At 41.3% G+C, this 23,802-nt stretch overlaps 1 protein-coding gene across 1 annotated transcript; it reads left to right on the top strand.

Moving 5' to 3' along the window:
* Positions 1-6,980: 6,980 nt before the first annotated feature.
* Positions 6,981-23,507, top strand: polr3a (polymerase (RNA) III (DNA directed) polypeptide A). The gene is made up of 31 exons (XM_031843935.1): positions 6,981-7,401; positions 7,719-7,854; positions 7,992-8,129; positions 8,437-8,608; positions 8,723-8,877; positions 9,290-9,529; positions 9,673-9,835; positions 10,195-10,331; positions 10,406-10,509; positions 10,602-10,743; positions 11,526-11,666; positions 11,807-11,876; positions 12,167-12,294; positions 12,388-12,526; positions 12,747-12,911; positions 13,125-13,297; positions 13,853-13,964; positions 14,511-14,629; positions 15,358-15,495; positions 16,010-16,180; positions 17,461-17,574; positions 19,053-19,139; positions 19,246-19,328; positions 20,232-20,402; positions 20,600-20,693; positions 20,850-20,942; positions 21,102-21,266; positions 21,454-21,618; positions 22,086-22,217; positions 22,332-22,464; positions 22,553-23,507. Exons 1-31 carry the CDS (start codon positions 7,358-7,360, stop codon positions 22,699-22,701), a joined length of 4,173 nt encoding a protein of 1,390 aa, XP_031699795.1. The 5' UTR covers positions 6,981-7,357; the 3' UTR covers positions 22,702-23,507.
* Positions 23,508-23,802: the final 295 nt, after the last annotated feature.

The following is a 23,802-nucleotide window of genomic DNA, read 5'->3' as shown; positions in this document are numbered from 1 at the left end:
TGCTGAATGAAGCCAACCGCAATGTTGGCCTTAAAGAAAGCTGAATTTGTCATTTTTTTGCAGAGCCAAAATAACATTAAATCTTTGACATCTTTTCGAAACGCTACATTAAGGATTAGCATGTAATGACAGCAACATTTTAACATTTTATTCCCATAACAATGACTAATTTGGCTGTTTCATGATGCGACTGCTTATTCACACAAATGAACATGCAATACTTGTTCATTCATTGCGTACATTATTCAACCAATTATAGAATAAACTGTGAATCCCCATGGATTTACTGTAGTTTATTTACATAATATATAAATGCAACATGGGATTATTCAGTAAGACACCTTTACAAAGCTTCCAGTTTTGAAGCTCACACATTAGAATCTAAATTGAATATGAGAAATACACAATAAATACCTAAACAAACAATTTGCACTCACTTGATTGATACTCTACAATGCTTTCTTCATCAACATCTTTCTCTATATAATCTACCAATGTCCAGGTTTCACAAAACATCATTAATAAACAAAATTGGACAGCAAGGAAACAAAATTAAGCAAATGTATTTATTTATTTAAAGAAGTGACTTCCCTGTTTCAAAATTACATGGCAATCTTTTAAACGTTTATATGTATACAGAGTAGATTGGCAAATAAACAGGAACAGACCAAGAGGTTTGAATATGGATATAACTGCTATATGGAGGTGGGGCACACAAGAAACAAGCAATGCAACTATAATCTGATCACAGAAAGACCTATCTTTTCTCCAACAGATTATAACGAACTGAATTTTAAGTAACAGGATCATTTTTAAAGCCCTTATGTGTGGGATTTGTAGATTTATGACATTGACTATAGAGACTATAGAGACATTGTGCCAGGAAGCATTGCATGCTAATAGCCGCGTCATGGATTCGACTGGGAGATTGTGAATGAAGAGCTGACAACCACACACAGAAAATAGAACAAATCACATGACAAATATACAAGTAGGGGCTTTAACTCCACAATAAGGATGTAGCTTTGGTTTTCACCAGATCTCAGTTGCTAAACCATATTTAACTTCAAATTTATAGCACACATGTCCATTATCCTGCATGGTTAATGGACCGTTTGCCAAACCCCGCCACTGATCAGTGACAAATCAGTAAAGCATAAATCGAACGACTTCATCATGACTTCAAAAGCCTTCAGCATAACCACCGGACATATTACCATAACAGTTGCACATTTGCCTTAGCACATAGATCACATAGGCTACATTGAAATACTTGCACATCTATCCTCTTACATTATGCTGCCATTTATCTGTGGTGCATTAAAAGAGCACAGCCAGTGAGTGCTTCAAGAAACGGGACTGTTTTCTTGGCTTTCTGCTGTCTTTTCCCTGAAGAGGCCTCAACCCAACCCTGCCATCTGCTGGCTCCATCCAGGTGAACAAAAACTCATACCGACAGATGACCCAAAGCACCCCCCGCGTTCCCACTGTGAGCAAAAGATGTCAGACATCCTCATCCTCCAGCAGCTTTGCTCTTTTTTTCAGGGGTTGGATTTTAAAAACATGACACTTGTATGAGCAGTAACTAGTGCTCTCTAAAATAATCTTGGCATAAAAAAAGGTTAGTTTTTGGAGGAAAGAGAAAGCAGGAGGGAAAAACAAAGTGTGTGTGTGTGAGGAGAGAGAGAGAAGTGTGGGGAGTGTCATTGGAGGGGGTTTCAATGCTTCTAAGAGATGCCTAATTTTCCAGCACCATCTGTTCCTGGTTCTGCGAGCTGGAAGCCTCGCTTGTGTCAAACACCTCCCACACGCTCCAAGCAGCCAGACTCCAACAGCAAGGACTTCATCACCTGTTTCAAACAACTGCACAAAGTGACCCGCTGCATCCGTTAACTACTAATCACACTGTGTTTGATGATGTTGTTAACCCGGTGGTTGAGAGGTTCCTTCCCTCAGGCTCCTTACAAAAGTCCCAACCAAGCAGTGAGCCGCTGCTAATCTGTACTTCGGAGGACGACAATGAAAAGGTTGACGGAGGAAGAGAGAAGGTGGACCAGACCGGACCTGGAGGCTGGAGTCGACCCTGCTGCCCCCCACAGGAGGACAGGGAGATAGAAGGATGACAGAGGCGCATGAACAAGGCCATGCTCCTCCATTTCAATCAGCTGCTGCCGTCTCACATGGCAGCAGAGCATCCGGAGGGGAGGCGCCGTCATGAATCCTAATTGCTCCCTTTTCACCATATTGCAGGGTGTTTCTATGCAAATCTGTCCAGAGAGGTATCTAGTTTATGCAAGGCCAACTGTATGAACTGAAATGTGAGCAGGAATTTCACTCAGACAAAAGCCTTGGTGGGGAGATGCTGGTGTTATAATTCATTTGGATAAATTATTCATTTTGCACATGGCTCTCCTGAGTGTAGGACGGAGCACGGTTTCACACACGTTGCTAATGTTTTGACATGTATGTATTCCACTGCATCGACGGGCACTGGCCTCAAGTTAAGATATATGGCTTTAATAAGAGTGACGAAGATGCAAAATAATGAGATGTCTGGGAGGAGAGTGCGGGGGTGTCCGCGGAGAGACAGAAAGAAACAATAACATTATTCTTCAGCATGTGGACTTATGTGGCTGTTACAGCAAATCCTGCCACATTTTTATACCTTTCTGAATACCCAGTACACGTGTAAGGAATTGTAAAACTATATCAGTGTCAATCTTACATTTTTTCATTGTCAAATGTGTGTGCTGACATGATGAATCTCTTTTGTGTTTGATATTAACCACTATCTTTATTTCTACAGCAGCATTACATGCAGTCAGGGATTAATACAAGTCCTGATCATTGTAAAACTGCCATGGACTTGTCTATGTGCCAAATTAATATTTCACTTACTTCAGTAACAAAGTGCAATGTGTAACAATTGATGGCCTGGCTCACATGTGACTCAGGATATTTGTCAGATCATAAGTCAGTTACACATTAGACAAACACAGAAAGTTTGTTCACGGTTGAGTTGGACTTCTTGGCTCTGTAGTGCTAACACAGTTTTGTGTTGGAGTCATCTTCTCCAGTATGTTGACCTTAAAGCTGAAGTTATTCTCGTCGTCACAGAAAGGAAGGAAGGTTGTACCCTCTCTCCACTTTAGTTTAGGCTTTGTCTTGAGCCTCTTGCCTCGGGTGGCACTTGTGGTCATCTGCTACAATGTTACGATCTTTTAAGTACAAAATGCCCTCTTTGGTTGTTTTATAGAGAATTTTGCACCGAAAAGACGATAGCTTTGGAAGATTTATTTGCCTAAGTCAAGTGAAGTCTCATATTAGCTTAAGAATGCATTCTTGCTCAGAACGAAGACTGTGAGGACTAATTTAATCCCCTGTCCCCTCAACTAAAACTGTGTTAGCACAGGATCTGTTCATGATCCCGTGTCCTTTAAAAAAAGGACATAGTTTAAGTAATTTACTACAGGTGCTATATACAAGATTGGGAGCATTTCTATTGCATCTCAAAGGTTCTCAACATGGAGATGACTGGGCCGGCGGTGCTGTCATAGCTAACGGTGCTTACCTGAGGGCGAACCGGAGGGTGGGTGATACGCTTCTGCAACCGAAGGAGTGGGGCACACTCACATGCACTAACATGCACTAAAAGAATGCACAGCCGGCACGGCTATGTCAATAAAGCATGGACAAGCTTGGATAACAACACATGCAGAGGGAGAGCGACTTTGTTTTTCTACTCATGACATTATTCCACTTCATCTTTACATGGCAGTAGTTGTTTGCTGCTATAAAAATGCTCTGCATCCTGTACATTGCACCTTTCAGCTAAAATGCCAAACATGTATTGTTTCCGGCTTCGAAAATAGATGCCCATCCTCAGGCCATCTAAGGGACCACCTCTATTCAGTAGCTCTGTTTCTATTATTTTTGGTCCAGTACTATGTGTATGCGAAAATAATCAAGAATATCTGTCTTCTCTTGTTGTCTGTATTGCATCCATTAAAAAAGCTCATTAAATAACAAGACAAACGGTGTGCTGATTGATGACCAACTAGATCTTATAGATCAGACATTACTGCTGTTGTCAGACCAACGGTACACAACTCCATACTCATTGTGCTGATCAATACTAGTTGTGAGAAGAATACAATGAAGCCCATCTCCATCCCTGCCCTCAGAACATACCCATGCACTCAAATGCACTCTGACACAGGGCTCTTATTACAAACCCGTCCGTCACAAATGACCATAATCTATACCGTGCTCCCAATGGTTCTCCCGGGAAGCTCCCCTCATTTCATTTTTCATCTCATCCTCTTTCACTTAATCTCCAGTAGTTCAAACCCACTATTTGCAAATATGAGGAGACACGGAGGCCTGCTGTTTTGACAAGTTAAATCACTAAATGCAATGATGTGCTTCCCAGCCAGTCGGTAAGCAGCACACGTCGCCAGCCACCGCCTCGCTGTGTGCTTAACATAAACGTGTGTGTGGATGTGCATCCTTTTACCACGTGCACAGTGCTCCTTATTCCTGCAGCCACCCGACCCTCTGCAGCATCTTTTTGAGGTGAAATTGAAATGGATTGTGTAGCTCAATATTTTATTGACATCAACTTCACAGAATGTTGCTACAGTGACACCGGGGATAATTATTTCACCACAGATTTCTCTCTCTCTCTCTCTCTCTCTCTCTCTCTCTCTCTCTCTCTCTCTTTCTGCTTTCCTCCAAGCCCTTCCATTCCTGTAGAGAATTAGTTCTGCATAAATTACCCAGTGGAATATTGAATCAGTCTCCAGCCACCAAAGGCGAGCCTGTGTGGCTGATTACCGAGCAGTGTGCACAACATGCATGCGGACAAACACACACAGAGCAAGAGGGAGAGGGGCCTTTAAGCGAGGAGCTGACACCATTGCAGAAAACATGGTAAGAGGAGGAGGAGGAGGAGGAAGAAGGGGGAGGGAGGGGGATCAGCCAATCTGGATATGGAGAGCAAGAGCTGTATTAGCCATCCTAGCTGCACACTATCTGCTCATTACTTAGTCATTAGCAGGGCCATGGTTTTAAAGGAGGGAGGGATCAATCAATTGTCATGGGTCAATGTTTTGCAGCCCCATTATGAACCTTGGGTGGCTCTGTAAATTAAGCACAGTAATTACTCATGTTAATTACACAAAGATGGTGGTCACATTGATCTACAAATACGTTTTGCATAATGTAAATGGTATGATGAGTAAACACTGGGTTGCACTTGAGTATTTAAATGGACGCCCCGCACTGATCAGATGAAAGCGGTAGAAAGGGAGCACTTCTCTTTGCTCTGAGGGGTTTCTAATCATTTATTTATTTTTACAGAGTAGTGCTGAAACCATTAGTTAATCAATTAATCAATTAACAGAAAAAAAACAATTTTGATAACTTATTAACCATTTATCATTCCAGCTTCTCAAATGTGAGGATTCGTCACTCACTGTTTGCAGTTTACAGTATTTCACTGTAAATGGAATACTTTTGAATTGTAGGTCAAACAAAACAAGCAGTTTAAAGACATCGTGGTGGGCTCTGGGAATTTGTGGTGGGCATTTCCTATTTTCTAGCTGAATAGACTAAATGATTAGACAATTAAATGAAAGAAATAATCTGGAGGTAGCTGCAACTAGCCATTAAGCTCCAGATTTAGAAATTGGCAAAGGGCATTGTCTGGTCATCGCATACCCTGAGGGCTTCAGTGCATACAAGTGAGCAAATGTGAATTTTACATAAATACTCTGAGAGCATTTCTTTAAATCTAAAGCAAATGAGCAGGGACAGTAACCAAATCCCTGGACACCCGAGTCTTGAGAGAGAGAGAGACAGTTTTCCTCGCTCTGAGATATTCAATTCCTCCACAGGGAGCACTGTGTGTGTTTGCTCTTGATTGGAAGATTACTGTATTTGATACATAGTTTATACACAGATGCTCAAGAGGCACTTTAGGGGAGAATCACTGAGCTGCCTCTCAAGCTGAAAACAACATTGTTAGCAGCAGTCCCTCAAGTGTCTTTTAAGATAATTTATTTTGCTCTTTACATATATTTAAACAGACTGATACATCTGCACAACCCAAAGTTGTGTGTCCCCAGATGTAAAATATTAGAGAGACCTAACTCTTTGGGGATGCATTGCCTCCAGAGGCAGATTTAGAAAGCCTAGACCATGTTGAATACTATATTAGAGGTTTAATTAGAGGCCCTTCGTGGTGTAAGTGGCAGCAAAATTAGAAAATGGAAAATCAGATACAGCCAGGCAATTTTCACTGTCGGTGGTTATCAGTTGACAGAACAATTAATCAGCACAAGCGCGTTGTGGAAGGAAATCCTCATCAGGAAGTCATCAGCCGCCATCAGCACTTCCACGCCAATGCATGAAACAAAACACAGGTATAAACAGGTTTGTTTAGTCTCTGCATCTTCAGTCTCTACATTTCTAGCAATTTGAAATGCATTTGGTGCCATCTGGAGGCAGGAATTCAGACTCCACAGGCCAACAGTGATGTCTTTTGAAATGTCTTTTGGAAATAATCCTCCTAATCGTATTAGTGCCACTTCACTGCTGAATGATATGAGTGCAGCTATAAGCACAAAAAGGGATGCATGCTATATGTATGGTAAAACCCATATGCTATTAAATGCTGTTATATTTGAGAATATATTGGTCTACAAGAGTACATTTCTTCCCTTATCCTCACCTCAAGCATAAACATAACACTATTCCTTTAAGCAAGACAAGGTTGGCAATAAATAAATAACATCCCATAACATATTTTAGTTAGGACACCTTACTCGCCAAATCCCTTCTGGAGATATTACGCATTTTAACCGCTAGGGGTCAGCACTCACTTGAGACTGACTGTGCTCGCGCTCCGTTGACTTCTCTTTCTTACTGTTGTTGTGCATAGGTTTATGTTGCGTTCAGGTACCTCTTGTAAACTTGTTCTTTCTACCAAGTTTTAAAAAAATACGGGTTTTTGTGAGCTTTCCATCATATTTTGAATACTTTGGGTCTGGATTGTTTATAAATGAAAACAACATAGACGATACGATAAAACTCAAGTCACCATACATACTTTTCATCACATATTTTTTAACCTTTAAGGAGTTAAGTTCCTAGATTACTGCAAGCAGCGCTTGTTGTAGCTCACACGCTATCTTGCCATCGCATTGCATGTAGCTAGCTGGATGCTAGCATTTACACAACATGGGAAAGTAAAGAAACAGCGTGCTGGTTACAAGCATAGACTGGTCCGCTGTAATGAGGACAAAACTGTAGTTTAATTATTCGTGCCGTTATTTGTTTAGGATAAGCTGCCAAAATGGTGAAGGATCAGTTTAGAGAGACGGATGTGGCCAAGAAAATGTGAGTATAGGAACACTGCTAGCTAACTTTAACTAGTTAGCTCGCCCGGTTAGCCAGTGTCAGTCAGGCTGCAAAATGTGGCTAATATTGACGACTTTGTTTCTGCACGTTCACACTAAAGAGGATACAGTGCCCCCATCAAACGCCCCCGACTGATTCAGAGATATTGACTTTAGAGTTAACGTCAGCTATGATGTGGGGTAGAACGTAGAGTCAATGTGTATATATATATTTTTTTATTGGTTCTTGTTTACTTCAGAAACGTGTCACTGCACACTTTTCTTTTTTTTTGCTTTACTCTTTGTATTTGTTTACAGAAGCCACATCTGCTTTGGGATGAAATCTGCTGAACAGATGCGTCAGCAGGCCCACATCCAGGTGGTCAGCAAGAATCTGTACAGCCAAGACACCAAACGCACTCCACTAGCCTATGGAGTGTTGGACCACCGCATGGTATGACATGCACACACACACTTGTTTTACTCTTGGCAAGAAACCCAACATGCAACAATGATGTTGTCACCCATTAATGCAGCTGTGGTCCCTCCTCATACTGCAGGCTCATGCCTCTGTTCTCGTGTTTCCTGCAGGGCACCAGTGAGAAAGACAGACCGTGTTTGACATGTGGGAAGAATCTGGCAGATTGCTTGGGACATTATGGCTACTTGGATCTGGAGCTGCCATGTTTCCATGTTGGCTATTTTAAAGCCACCATAGGAATCTTACAGGCAAGTTTACAGTCTATTGTAATATCGTGGTTATCCTACAGTGCGTTAGTCATTTGGGGGACTAACACACTGTGGAAGACAATATCAGATGGTTGGCGTAAATTAATAGGGAGACCAAGATTCAGTCGGAAGGCCCAAAAGTTGAATTGAACAAAATATCTCCATCTGTAATGCAGCGAGCAGAAATATATATTTCCTGTAGGTGTCACTAGAGCATCAAAATTAGAATAGGTAGAATATATTGTTTTCTGTGAGAGACTGTTTCCCAGCCCGCGTTGTGATGTGGGTATTTTCTTCATGTCTCCAGATGATTTGTAAGACATGCTCAAGCATAATGCTGACGAAAGAAGAGAAACTGCAGTTCATGGATTTATTGAAAAGGCCCAACCTGGCCTATCTCCAGAAGCGAGGGTTGAAGAAGAAGATCTCTGATAAGTGTCGCAAACGGACAATCTGCCTGAGTTGTTCAGCTTTCAATGGTGAAAAGAGAGATTTTTGATATTAACTTTTCAACACCAACTTTTTGTGCGTTCCATCTTGGTGTAATAAGTGGACAAACTTGAGTCATGCGTCTCTCTTTTTTCTCTCTTCAGGACCAGTAAAGAAGTGTGGCCTGCTGAAGATCATCCATGAGAAGTATAAAACGACCAAGAAGGTGGTGGATGCTTTTGTGTCAGAGTTTCTGCAGTCCTTTGATACTGCGATAGAGCACAACAAAGTGGTGGAACCTTTGCTGACCAGAGCACAGGTGAACTTTTTTACACTTTTTCACACTGACTGTGTGCAGTCGGTGTCGTTAAGTGTTGCCACGCTGTGGTACGGCAAGTGATGAGCATACTTAAGACAAAAAGGTACATCAGAAGTAGGGCAAGGTATAAAACATCAATATTATTTTGCGTATGAATGAAATGAGGGTTTTAAATTTACTTTGAATAGTTGGTCAGATTCTTAGTTTTATTCTATTCTATTATTGAGAAGTTTGGCATATTTTACCAAATGAAAAAAAAGGGTTTTATGGAAGATCATTATATATATATATATATATATATATATATATTCCTCAAACTAGGGCATAAGGAAATAAGTATTATTGAAGTATCTTATCTTCAAGCAAGACTTACAAACTCGTATTTTGCCTTAAATTCTTATTTCCTCACCAGGAAAACCTGAACCCTCTGGTGGTGCTGAACATGTTCAAGAGGATTACCCAAGAAGACATTCCCTTGCTGCTGATGAACCCCGAGGCAGGGAAACCCGCGGACCTCATTCTCACCCGCCTCCTGGTGCCTCCGCTCTGCATACGACCCTCTGTGGTCAGCGACCTGAAGTCGGGCACCAACGAGGATGACCTCACCATGAAGCTCACGGAGATAATCTTCCTCAACGATGTCATCAAAAAGGTTGGTATCCGTCACTGAGGGTGCCTACTTACCTTTTATCGTTGTCTTGAATGCAGCTAATTTTATTTGAATTTCATGGAGATGGCCCACATTAACAAACTATTTGTTTTTCTGTTTTTTTAATTTATTTTTTTATCATTTAGCATCGTATGACAGGGGCGAAGACACAGATGATCATGGAGGACTGGGACTTCCTCCAGCTGCAGTGTGCTCTTTACATCAACAGCGAGCTTTCTGGCATCCCCCTCAACATGGCACCTAAGAAATGGACCAGAGGCTTTGTGCAGAGACTCAAGGGGAAGCAAGGTATACTGCATAATACAACCTGTGACATCTGGACACATTGTACAACTGTGTTCAGTAAATGCCAATAGCGAGTACACGAAAGAGAAAATGAGCACGAAGTAAGTACCTGCCGAACTGACTTTCTTCTAAAGCCGGTTTCATACACATGTACAATAGGGAAAGTTGTTTTTATGTTGTCTCAAATATTAGTGTGAGTTCTGACATAAATCGATTTAACCCCCTAAGACACATTTTGAAGTAATTTGTCACTTGGCAGGTATTCATTTTGTACTCAACTTGTACAATTCAGTGAAGAGAACTGAAAAGAAGTACACATTTTGAATTACAGAATGACTGATTTAGTTACTGTAAAAATTCAGGTCGATTCAGAGGAAACCTCTCGGGAAAAAGAGTAGACTTCTCTGGCAGAACTGTGATTTCCCCCGACCCAAACCTGAGGATCGACGAGGTGGCCGTCCCCGTGCATGTTGCCAAAATCCTGACGTACCCAGAGAAGGTAAGCCTTACTATACTGAACTACCACGTTCATGAGATAAACTACAGCTATCTAAATGTGACACTGTGTTATAGGTGAACAAAGCCAATCTGGAGCTATTGAGGAAACTGGTCCGCAACGGTCCTGAGGTTCATCCCGGAGCCAACTTCATCCAGAATCGTCACACGCAGATGAAAAGGTCAGGCTCGCTGCTTCTTATGCAAAAATATAAAACCAGTAATTCCTTTCCGTGGTTCACCACCAAACGTGTATATCTTTTCATTCGGTCAGGTTTCTGAAATATGGAAACCGTGAGAAGATTGCTCAAGAGCTGAGGTTTGGTGATACGGTGGAAAGGCACCTGATAGACGGAGACATCGTCCTCTTCAATCGACAGCCCTCCCTGCACAAACTCAGCATCATGGCCCACATCGTAAGCTTAGTTTAAGACTACTTTTACTTACTAACTTACTGATCTTTATGTATTTGTGTTTCAACTTTTCATATTTTTTTTTTTTCATTTTTCAAGTAAAAAATTGTAAGTGAAGCATCAATCAGGGTGGTTAAGTTAGGTTGTTAAACTTCTCCCCTTCTGCCAAATCTAGCTTTTCTTTTGTTGGTTCACAGCTCTTAATGTACCCTTCACAGTTTGCCTTCAAAATAAATGTTCAGGCTCAGTGCAGTGCTCAAAAGCCGCTGATTCTACTTGTTGAATAGGAAAGATGTGAAGTGAGTTTTTTTTTACAGGCGCTGGAATAAACCGGAGGAATCAAAAGTAGAATCTGTATGCACTTATTATGCTCTTATAATAACTTTAAATATCTACTGAACACAACACTGTTGTACACCGATCAGGCATAGACGCTTGACAGATATTTGTGACAGATTGGAACAAAGTGGATCATTATTTATCTGCACCTTATAAACCAAACTAAATGAGTTAATGTTCCAAAGTCTGAATACACCGTTGTCAGCATAACAGTTCCCAAGTTTAACATAGTTTTGATTCAGTGATTGTTCTCACCATCATCAATCAGACACGGGTTTAAGTAGGTTTTCACATGATTTTAATTCATATTTTGGATTCCTTATTAATACAATAACCATAGTAAGAGAAATGCAAAAATCAAGTTCTGCAAAAGTGCAATGAAAATATGAAAAATGAAAAGAGCTGGACAGTGTTTAAAACGGTTCTATTGGTCCTCAAATTCACAGGCCAAAGTCAAACCTCACAGGACGTTTCGGTTCAACGAGTGTGTGTGCACCCCATACAATGCCGACTTTGACGGCGATGAAATGAACCTTCATCTACCTCAGACTGAAGAAGCCAAAGCTGAGGCCCTCGTCCTCATGGGGGTATACATCGTCACAACACACACACACACACACACTTTTCAGTGTGTGACGTTCAGCATTGAAAAGATTCTGTATCTCTGGTAACTGTGATGTTCGTAGGAAATTGATTGCACTTTGACACAAATTATCTTTTCTTCCAGACAAAGGCGAATTTTGTCACTCCAAGAAATGGCGAACCTCTGATTGCTGCCATTCAGGACTTTCTGACAGGTCAGTGCAGTGACGCGTGGCAGTCAGTCACAGTAGTCTGTTTTTATATGATGGGAGGCTTCTGGTGCTTTGACATACAGGCGGATATTCTAAAATATAGTGTTTTGTTCAGTAAGGAGAGTAATAGGACTCCATCACTAGTAGCATACTTTTTATGCAGAATTTATGCGTTTGCCAGTGAAAAAAAAAAAAATAATAATTTGGGGGGGGATTGCATCATTGTTACCTTTCCCCCCCTTTGATGTGTTTGCATGCCTGATGTAACTTTCTGGCTTATTTCTACCTCCTAGGGGCTTACCTCTTGACTCTGAAGGACACCTTCTTTGAAAGATCAAAAGCATGTCAGATAATCGCTTCAATCCTTGTGGACCAAGATGAAAAAATCAAGATCTCTCTCCCCCGCCCGGCTATCATGAAGGTACTGTGCACACTGGTGAGCTTTTTACATAACTCTCTGTTTGTGGTCTGGCACTAATATTTTGCTGTGTGTGTGTGTGTGTCCGTCCATCAGCCCATGACTCTGTGGACGGGCAAACAGATCTTCAGCCTCATTCTGAAGCCAAGCAAGGATTGTCTAGTCAAGGCGAACCTGCGGACCAGGGGCAAACAGTACTGTGGCAAGGGAGAGGATCTCTGTACCAACGACTCATGTGAGTTTCTTAAATACAAACGTCCACTAAACACACCAAATGAAAAGGTTTTATTTGGCAAGTTATGAAATGTATTATGTCCTTTTATTTAACCATTTAATGAGAGAGAGAGAGAGAGAGAGAGAGAGAGAGAGAGAGAGAGGGAGAACATAACAGCAAGTTGTGTTCTATCCTGTGACCCAATGATATAAATTCTCTCATTTTCCTGTCACGTTTCCAGTCGTGGTGATCCACAACAGTGAGCTGATGTGTGGTTCTTTGGACAAGGGTACCTTGGGGTCCGGCTCCAAGAACAACATCTTCTACATCCTGCTGAGAGACTGGGGACAGCTGGAGGCGGCTAACGCAATGTCTCGCCTGGCTAGACTCGCTCCGGTGTATCTATGTAGGGGGGGTCCTCAGGGACATTACATTTCTTACCATGTTCTGCAAACTGAGATATCCGTCAATCTTATCACCTGTCAATCACAAATAAATAATAATAACAGAATAGGTGACTCTTAAACAGATCTGCAAACTGGATAATCTATAGAGACGCTGATTGCAATTTCAGTTGATTTTTTTTTTAATTTAAATTTTTTCAACCCCCAACTTTTAGCCAACCGTGGCTTTTCTATTGGCATTGGTGACGTGACACCTGGCCATGGTCTGCTGACGGCCAAACAGCAACTACTGGATGACGGTTACCAGAAATGTGACGAATACATCAAAGCTCTACACACGGGCAAGTTGCAGCAGCAGCCGGGATGCACAGCAGAGGAGACTCTGGAGGTAGGCGTGCATGCATATTCATACATGGGGGGGGGACATTAACACCTATGTGGATTTACATAAGTCATCCGGATCCTCGCTGCTGCATGCTGTTTATTCAGCCATGTGCACGCCACGTACTATTTAAGGTCTTTCATCTAATACCTTTATTAGCAACTGACACCTTCCCTCCCCATGGCACTGACTGGATATTCACACCTAGGGTGACTCGTCAGTGGCGCGATTGGCTTCCTGTTGCAGAACAACCAGTAATTGATCTTGAAAGTGAATTAGAGACGCGTTGAAGTTTGTGATGTTGGTACAAGGCTTGATCTCAGAAGTATGTAGACTAATGTTATATTAATCTAATTCAATTATATAAACCACCATTGCTGTGGTATCACATCGCAAACAAACCTGCACGACAATGCTGCAGTATAGCTAAGAGATTTCACTTTTGCCTGGTACCTGTTGAAATAAAGGTTTGTTGATTTAAAAAAAAAGAAATAATGGTGAATAACATGTTTTTTTTGTCAGCCACCAAGGTTGTTTTATTCAGAATGTCTTTCTCAACAGGCTCTCATCTTGAAAGAGCTGTCTGTCATCAGAGATCGAGCCGGTAGTGCCTGCCTCAGGGAGCTCGATAAGAGCAACAGCCCTCTCATCATGGCTCTTTGCGGCTCCAAAGGTAAACTCGCTTGAAAGGAAACTTGAATAATAATTTTAGTTTGAGTTTGGCTATGTATATTTTTGATTCTAATATTTCTGTTTTTGTGAATGCTGAGGCAATGGATGAAACTGGAGCATCAAAGGATGTCATTTTTCGCTGATTATCATTTTATCCTGTAAAGACTTTGTTTACTCTGTGTCTGTGTGAGGGAGAGAGAGGGAGAGAGAGGGAGAGAGGGAGAGAGGGGGGGAGAGAGAGAGAGAGAGTCAGTCAGTCGTTCTACGGGAGTGTAACGGCTGTAGCCGCTGCTGTTGATATGGAGCTGAAGTTTCAGTAAAGTGAACGGTAACCTCCAAATACAAGCAGGAAGTAGATGACTACTTTTACTCGTTTATTCTTGTCACAAGATGACTGTGGACTCCATGCATGATACAAAGTACCGAGTTGCAATGAACTTGGAGGGAATCAAGCTGTCTGAAACTGAATGAATTGGAATCTATGCGTGTGTTCTGATTTCTGTATCTCATATTCTGTATCTCATATTTCCTCTCAATATACATACAGGGTCTTTCATCAATATCTCCCAGATGATTGCCTGTGTGGGCCAGCAGGCCATAAGTGGCTCTCGAGTACCGGATGGGTTTGAGAATCGCTCCCTGCCTCACTTTGAAAAGCATTCAAAAGTAAGATTCAATTCATGTATTTGTTATTGTGCTATCTTTTTCCTTTTCAAGGGATCATACTTGTCAGAATTTGTTTGTTGGGAGATACAATGATAGATTATAGTTATTTTGAGCTTTTGCAAATGGCTACGACACATTACGTCTTCAAATATGTCTTATTTTTCCTGACCTTAGCTCTGGTGTGTGATTGTAACCATGGTGTGCAGTGTCTCACAGTGACGTGGAATAATTATTCAATAGTTTCTCATTATTTTACACCAACCTCAGTGCATTGAATGTCTGTTATGTCTTTGTTTATCCAACGGCGGGGGGGCACACACACACACTACACACACACAACAGACTTGTGTGACTTACTCATAATAATTAATGTTGCTGCATAATGAATAATACATTTTTTTTCCCGTGTTGTTCCTTATTGTTATGTCATCTATTTTGTTTTTATTGTAATTACTTCTGTTTCTGTTTGTACCATGTGAAGTGTCTTTGAGTACCTTTTTTAAAGCGCCATACAAATAAAATGTATTATTAATGTGAGATATGTATGTATGTATGTATGTGTATGTATGTATATGTATGTATGTATATACACACACAAAAAAAAGATGCATTCAAATACTTGTTTACACGTTAAACACCATGTCAATGTTCAAAGCTTGGAAGCATTCGGCTGAGTCTTAGAAGGCACATTTTACGCGTTTCAAGAATCCGTCATGTTCTCTCTACAGCTGCCTGCTGCCAAAGGCTTTGTGGCCGACAGCTTCTACTCCGGCCTGACACCCACTGAGTTCTTCTTCCACACCATGGCTGGAAGGGAGGGTCTGGTGGACACTGCTGTGAAAACTGCAGAGACCGGATACATGCAGGTAATGCCTGAAGACCTTTCCCCAGGGTTCACTCCTGTTGCCATGCTGACATCACATCTCTGAATGAAAGTACAGTATGTGCCTGTCTGCAGTGTCCTTCATACTTGAAGTTTTACGAGTAGTAGTAACTATTCTGCTGCACAATCTTATAATACTGTGTATTAATGCAATTCATCACTTCTACCAACTTCTTATATTTCTTTGTTAGACAAAAAAACAAATCCTAAATTGATAAATGTTTGCATTTTTACTGAAATGACAAATAGATTATCAATAATGGATCATTTTTTGTCATACAGTTGCAGTAGATGTACGTCTCAAGTATGCACATTTATTACATAGAAGTCTGAACAATAGAGCACTTAATTAGGTTGCATCTCTGATGTATTTTCACATATATGCCTGAACCCAAAGTATACTTTCGGGTCCATGCAGATGCTTTTTTTTCATGCGTCTGTCACACATGTGTCACTGTGCTATTTTCTTGTGTTCCTGCTTGTGCTTGCTTGGACAGAGGCGTCTGGTTAAGTCCCTGGAAGATCTGTGCTCACAGTACGACTTGACGGTACGCAGCTCCACCGGCGACATCATCCAGTTTATTTATGGCGGAGATGGTCTGGATCCAGCTGCCATGGAGGGAAAGGACGAGCCGCTGGAGTTTAAGAGAGTCCTAGACAACATCCGGGTGAGAGGAGAGTTCTTGGACCTGCTGTGCTCGGTGTTTTCTTTCTTCTTGCCTTCTGTCTTTCTTAAACACATCCGCACAGATGCGTCCCTGCGCGCACACCTACGCATATACAAATGTGTACACACCAATAGCATAGTTAATTATGTCACATAACCCACCTTGTTAGTGCAGTCCCATTCCACTCTAATCATTCTTTTATTTTTGCTTCGTACGGTCCGTATCGCAACTTTCATGGACTATTTTAAGCTCTGGGAGGAAAATAAACCGCATTCTCTTTCTGCGAGAAGCCTACTGCCCGCTTTAGAAGCAGCTCATTAGCAGAGAAGCGGTGAAATTACAGCAAATAGATGTTCTCAGCAATCGTTTAGCATTTCCAGGCAACAGAGTTATTTGATCAATAGTTTATAATAGATGTTCTAGTCAACTGGAGATTTACCTCCAGGACTTGTCTCATGTTTACTCTCTATTGGGCATCGTTGACATCCTTATTTGCGTTGTTGCCTTTAACGGAGACGTAGCTAACGGTTGACAACAAAAGAAAGTTATTGATGTTTTCTGGGGCTGTTTAAGTTGTGTTTGTTTATACCGGTAATATTAACAGTTCAAAAAACACAGAAAGCTGTTTTTTTTTTTTTAATCAACAAAACCTCCTCCGATTGTACGTATTTGTCTTTTTTACAACTGTTATCGAGACTAGATGCTGTAGTTCCCAGGTGTTTCCGTGTGTTCTTGCTATTACGGTGTGATTAGAAGTCTGCAATCAGTCTAAAATGCCACCTGTGTTTACCGCAGTGACTGGTGATTGAGTGTTCGCTCACAAGACAAGATTGATCCCAGAGAATGTGAGCGCTGCAGGAAAACCATCTGCTGCATGTTGTTGTTTTATCGGAAAGCTATTTTTATTTACATGGTACATTTCAAACCGAGCGGCAATGCAAGGTGTTTTACAAATGACATATAAGACGATAAAAGAAAAAACAAAGTAAGAGAGGAACTCTTAATAATTATTATGCGTGTTTGCTTCGGTCTGTGTGCTTAATCGGTTTATAGTAAGCAGTTACATCCGTCTATCAAGAGCTTAGAGGACATGTGATGGTACAAGCTATTCTAGTGGTTTTATTTGTTTAAGGAAAAGCACAAGAGATCAGATAGGAATATAATGACATAACTATTTCTGTTCCAGTCAATAGGTGATTTTCTGTAAGTGTTAAGGTGAGTAGTTTCAGAAAGTGTTGGCTCCGCATTCCCTCCTTTTGATCCTCTCCGTTCCCACGCAGGCGATCTATGTGTGTACGGACGAGCCTGCGCTCAGTCAGAACGAGCTGGTCCTCACCGCTGATGTCATCACGAAGACAGCTGACTTCTTGTGCTGCAAAGGCGGCTTCTTGGAGGTATTCAATCAAAGTTATGTTTGTTTCTCGAATACGTTTGTTTTTATTATAAGTTCTCCACAACTACATGCCGTCTTGCAATGGAAATACAAGGGAGCAGAATGCAAAAGACTCTCTTAAGAGCTCAAAACGTCTGCTATCAAGTATCTATCAATGTTAAACAGTCCCTGAAATGTTTCTTTAAGGCATCACTTTAGGTAAGTTCACTAGTTGATGAGAGATGGATGTATCTTTGGTATCTTGCAAAGTTAAGACATCCAAACATCTATTTCTGGATTTGCACCAAAAAGTGCCTAAAAATAGTTTCCAGCTTTTTTTACCCGCTTTATTAAGGCCTTCTGAGTAAACTGCTGACAAATATATCGTTTTAAAAAAAGGCTCAGTAGTTTCATGTATTTCTCTCCTACTGACTGACACTCCTGTTTGAGTGAAGTTTGCTAAAAACGATCAAACTTTAGTCAAACAAGGAGTGCCAGTCTTTTTTCAGTGCACTACTGAGTATTTACACGGGGATTGAATCAAAATAAAGTACAGTGCCCTTGTTCACCATAATAAAAGAACACGTGACAGTACGAAGGTGTAGCTCACTGGTGTGTTTTTAATAGTTTTGGGGCAGAGAGGAATAAGTTGTAACAGGCTTTTTGACAATAATTAAACTTTTCCTGTTGATACAGTTTATTTTTTCATTAAAGCAAAAAAACACATGAAAAATCAAAGTTGTGGCAAAACACCCACATGTCCACTTGTATTACAGAATACATCTTAAATTCTTTTTGTACAAGGTTAGGAAACAACCAAAACTTGTGTTAAGGTTGTAAGGTGAACTCGTGAACACTATTTGAAAAGAATCTTTTCTTGACTGATGTTGCATTATTAGTCTGGGAAACGGTGCCAACAGAAAGTCCTTACACATCCTGTGGTTGTTATGCAACGCCTCCACACTATATAAGTACAAAAGAAAGCATTACTTTATATCCTTTGGCTTTTGACAGTATGCTGTAATAAGGCATAACATGGCAGAAAAATAGTCGTCTTGGATATAGTATATAATGGATTAAACAATGCAAGTAGATGGAGTCAAAAGCCTGCAATTACCTGCTGGCAATAATTCATGTGAACCTTTCCCCCCCCTTTTGTGAAGGAGTTAACTGCCACAGGCTCAGAGAAGTACCTGGAGGTACAGTGACCGAGCATGCTGGATTGCGGTTTAACTGATTCGAGAATGTTGTGACAAGGAGAGCTTGAACAGATTGATAATGTATTTAATAACCACATTGTTGCTAAGAGATTGCTCAATGTGATTTACTGAGAGTTTGCATTGGTCGTGCCTTTACTGTAATATCTAACAACTGCATGACGGTGTGTCGTGTCAAACAGCAAACAGTTCGGTCACACTTCATTATTTGTTCCCCGAAAGACGCTCGTGAGGCTTTTTGCTCGACCTGTGAAATTGTTGATTTATTTCCCCTCAACTGTAGGAGATAAAGAAATTTGTCAAGATTATCTCAGAAAGGATCAAGAAGACCAGAGACAAGTACGGAATCAACGACAACGGCACCAGCGAGGTAGGCGCCACACAGCGCGTGGATTAATGTGCTGTGCGCAGCAATATCCTTAAGCGCCGCTATTTCAGAAACTTAATTGCTCATCACTATTTTTGTTGTGTTGCAGCCAAAAGTTCTCTATCAGCTGGACCGCATAACCCCCACCCAGCTGGAGAAGTTCCTTGAAACCTGCAGAGACAAGTACATGAGGTACGAGACGCCTGGTTTTATTCTAAGGCTCACTGTCTGTGTTTGATACTCATTTACAGCAGTTTTTTTTTTTTTTTTTTTAAAGGAGCAGCTTGATTTTATGTCGCCACACATCCAAAGGTTTTGTTTTATGCTGCAAGAAGACACTGAACTGCAGATAACTATAAACAACATACTCTTGGGACAACAACATGTTGCCTCTGGTAACAGAAAGAAACAAATGAGCTGCTGAATATGTGCCCGAGTTCCTCTAAGTTAGTAGAAACCATCCTAAAGGTCGGGTTAGGCTGGAAAATGGCTAGTTCTAATGAAGTGTTGTCAAACCACATCAGAGGGCAACTATCAAATAGTGTGACAAGAAACAATAAGCTTTAAATATGAGGATAACGGCAGGCTTTTCCAGTCGCTTCCTTCTGGAAAGCATAAAGGTTAAGAGTTAAAACCCTGCTTGCTTTCTCACCTCTGCACACATAGCCAGCAGCTGCATGAAGTGGGCAAGAATGTCAGATTGTCAGTTTCGCAAAGTGACAATTGAGAAATGTCACTCAAATCCACAAATGTCAAATTCATGGTGGCAACAAAGTAAAAGACTGAATCCCTTAATTATCCGGGCTGTACCAAATTTCATGGCAATCCATCGAGTAGTTGTTGAGAGACTGACAGCCTGCCAATCCCCAGATTCAATTAAAATATTAAATAATAACTAATAAACTGTCTGCGTTGGTAATGCTTCCAGCAGAGGAGTAGTAGATTCATCTAGTGATTGGCTTTTATCCCCCACATGCACACTCCCCTGTGCAGTCATCTGAGGGCTGTTGAGATGATGATGACGTTCGTAGAATAATGGCCAACTTTCTCTTAGCTTTCATTAAACTGACAGTTCAGTTTACTTTACTCGCACAGAGCCCAGATGGAGCCCGGCTCAGCAGTAGGGGCCCTGTGTGCCCAGAGCATCGGAGAGCCCGGCACTCAGATGACCCTGAAAACCTTCCACTTCGCTGGTGTGGCGTCCATGAACATCACTCTGGGGGTGCCTCGCATCAAAGAGATCATCAATGCCTCCAAGAACATAAGGTTTGACATTTAATTAGGTTTCGTTATGGTTTTTACCATGTTTGACATTTAGAGAATTTTGTAGCTACTTTTAATGAAGCATTTAGACACTGAATTAAGGCATTTAGCAGAATGAGCTGGGCCACATACATTGTCTCTTTGTCACATCCCTGACTTGTTTTGAATAATCCATTGAGAGTCCTCTACTCACCACTCAGCACCCCTATAATCACGGCTCATTTGGACGTGGAAGAAGACGCCGACTTCGCCAGGCTGGTGAAGGGAAGGATCGAGAAAACTCTTCTCGGAGAGGTATTCCCACCGGCAGCATATTTTACACGCATCTTTCTCCCCTTTTGTCATTAGATTGAAGGTATTGACTTAAGGGACACCAGTAGTTCCAACAGAGTCAGTCAGAATATGAACCAGTGCAGTGATGAAGCCAACGTCTCTCTCGCTTCTCTACAGATCTCTGAGTACATAGAGGAGGTTTTTCTACCAGACGATTGCTTCATCCTGGTGAAGTTGTCACTGGAGAGAATACGGCTGCTGCGACTGGAGGTACCACGGTTTCTTATTGTTACTGTCACAATGTTGGAATATTTCAAATGCATCCCCACTTACTTTCATACATATACGTTGATTAAAGAGGAATTTGTGTCGTGTGTTGAGTAATAACTGTGGTAGCTGTGCCTCTGATTTTAGTTTTTCGCCTTTCAGGTAAACGCAGAAACGGTGCGTTACTCTATCTGCATGTCTAAACTCCGAGTGAAACCAGGCGACATCGCTGTGCACGGCGAGGCGGTGGTGTGCGTGTCTCCACGAGAGAACAACAAAAGCTCCATGTACTACGTGCTGCAGTCATTGAAACAGGAACTTCCGAAGGTGATGATTCGGTGGTCTGTGAATTGTTAGAGTAATTGCTGATTGCGGCCTGGAAAACTGTTTGATTCTAACGCCCTGATCAGTAAGAAGGAAGAGAATGAACCTGTTTAATTCATGTGGTACTTAAAAAGTAAATGTGTGCATTGTTTTCCTTCTTTTTAACTGTTCCAATTTCTCCCGTGGAAAGGTGGTGGTTCAAGGAATACCGGAGGTTTCCCGAGCCGTCATTCACATTGACGAACAGAGCACCAAGACCATGTACAAACTCCTGGTGGAGGGGGACAACCTGAGGTCTGTCATGGCAACTCACGGAGTGAACGGAAGCAGGACCACTTCAAACAACACATACGAGGTAATCTGTAAAGGGAGAGTCAAACCCAGTGGGTTGGATTAGAGCCCTGCGTGCGTCCTTTATCTGGTTCCTCGTCTGCCTCCTTCTTATCTGTCGCTGAGACTGAACCTGTAACCATGAACCAACCTGCTCTTTACAAACAATACATTGAGGTCAGCTCAATTTGAGTGAGGTTGAGGTGAAGCAGGAGCTTACTTTTTGTTGTTTAACACCTATCTCTACTGAGATATGATATGACACCGAGTGTGTATGTTAAGGTCCACGTGAATGCAGAAGAATGTTTGATAAAAACCTTATTTTCCTTATTTTAAATGCTACCACTCCAAGTATCCACATCTCTACTATAAATGATTCCAAAATCCATCTTTATAGAATAGAATATACTTCTTACCTGGGCTGAAAATTTTGATTTATATATTGACTGCAGGTAGCAGCTTGATGTTTTACAAGCTTGTGCCCTTTTCTAGGTTGAGAAGACTTTGGGTATCGAGGCGGCTAGATCCACCATCATCAATGAGATTCAGTACACCATGGTGAACCATGGAATGAGCATTGACCGGCGTCACGTCATGCTTCTAGCAGATCTCATGTCCTACAAGGTATGACCGGTCTAAACCTTGATATTTCTTCAGTGTGTGTGTGTGTGTGTGGGGGGGGTGTGTGTGGTTAGAGCTGATTTCACCTGTCTGCATACTTGTCTTCTGGCTACAAAGGGGGAGATACTGGGAATTACCAGGTTCGGCTTAGCCAAAATGAAGGAGAGTGTCCTCATGCTGGCCTCCTTCGAGAAAACAGCCGATCATCTCTTCGACGCCGCCTACTTTGGACAAAAGGACTCAGTCTGTGGTAAACTGATGCTTCATCTCTGCAGTGAAATTGAACGTAACCCTTTTGTCTTAACTGGGCCTTAACATTTCCTGTGTTCCTGTTCCAGGTGTGTCTGAGTGCATCATTATGGGGATTCCAATGAATATCGGAACGGGACTGTTTAAACTACTACACAAGGCCGAGAAGGATCCCTCTCCGGTCAGAAGACCTCTCCTCTTCGACAGTGCAGACTTCCATATACCTCTGATCACATAGCCGCAAGAAAAGAAGCGGAAGAAGTTCATTTTTTCTTCTTCCTGAGAGCCTGCTGTCTACAGACCTCTTGTGCCTGCCAAAGTGTCAAATGATTTCCCTTGTTGGGATCAAAAACAAAATATAGTTTTGAGAGGGCGGGATGTCGCTGCTGATGCCACAGACTGTGAGGACACTGCATTCATTTTACAAAGCAAGTCTGTTAGCATTGGGAAGTAGTGGAATTATTATTATTATTTCAGTTAACTGTGAGGCGATTACAGAAAACTTCAGATGCTTTGGTGTTCTTTTTTCGGGCTTTTTACTTGTTTGATGAACCGTGTGTTTCCTCTGTTATTAAGATGTTACAGAATCTTATACTCCCTCAATGTGATGGCACTGAACAAGTGTGCAGCGGACGTAAAGATTACCTCTTAATCATGAAGCAGGCTTGATCTCTTCTGGTTTGGCGCTTGGTTTTGCATTATACTAGAACTGCTTGTTTTTAGCTTTGCAGCTTCGAGACTTTTCATTCACACTGCAAAACCAACTTCAGGTTGTCTTTTCTAAAAAAAAAAACTGTTTTCATACAAGAATCGGATCAGCGGGGGTTCATTGGGTTAGACATTTGGCTTCCTGTTCAAAGCCTATTTATGTAATAATGTATATAATGTAATAAAATATATGACCCAGGAAAACATGGCAAAGTGTTTGTGTACATACTCTTTTTCGACATACATTACAATTACTTTTTCGACATATATTATGATTCTTTTGGACATACTATTACTTTTTTGGACATTTTACTATGACTTTTGTCAACATACTACACTGGGACATTTCTACTACTTTTTGGACGTACTATACCCGATTTTATTTCCATATCCTATACTGTGACATTTGTATGAACTGAAATACTCCCACTTGTCCCTCAAGTCATTAGCTCACCTGGTAGAGCAAGCGTTCAATGAACAGGTTGGTTTGAGCCTTCGATTGTGACTCAGCATATGCTCATTAAACACTTGCTCTACCAGGTGAGCTAATGACTTGAGTGACTAGAGGGAGTATTTCAAGTGCCTCTATACAGTGTTACTATTATGGTATGACTTTATTTGATATATGATG

Source organism: Anarrhichthys ocellatus, unplaced genomic scaffold (genome assembly GCF_004355925.1).
Source record: "Anarrhichthys ocellatus isolate YVR2014 unplaced genomic scaffold, GSC_Weel_1.0 scaffold4, whole genome shotgun sequence".
Lineage (NCBI taxonomy): Eukaryota > Metazoa > Chordata > Actinopteri > Perciformes > Anarhichadidae > Anarrhichthys > Anarrhichthys ocellatus.
This window is presented reverse-complemented; position numbering and strand designations above follow the sequence as displayed.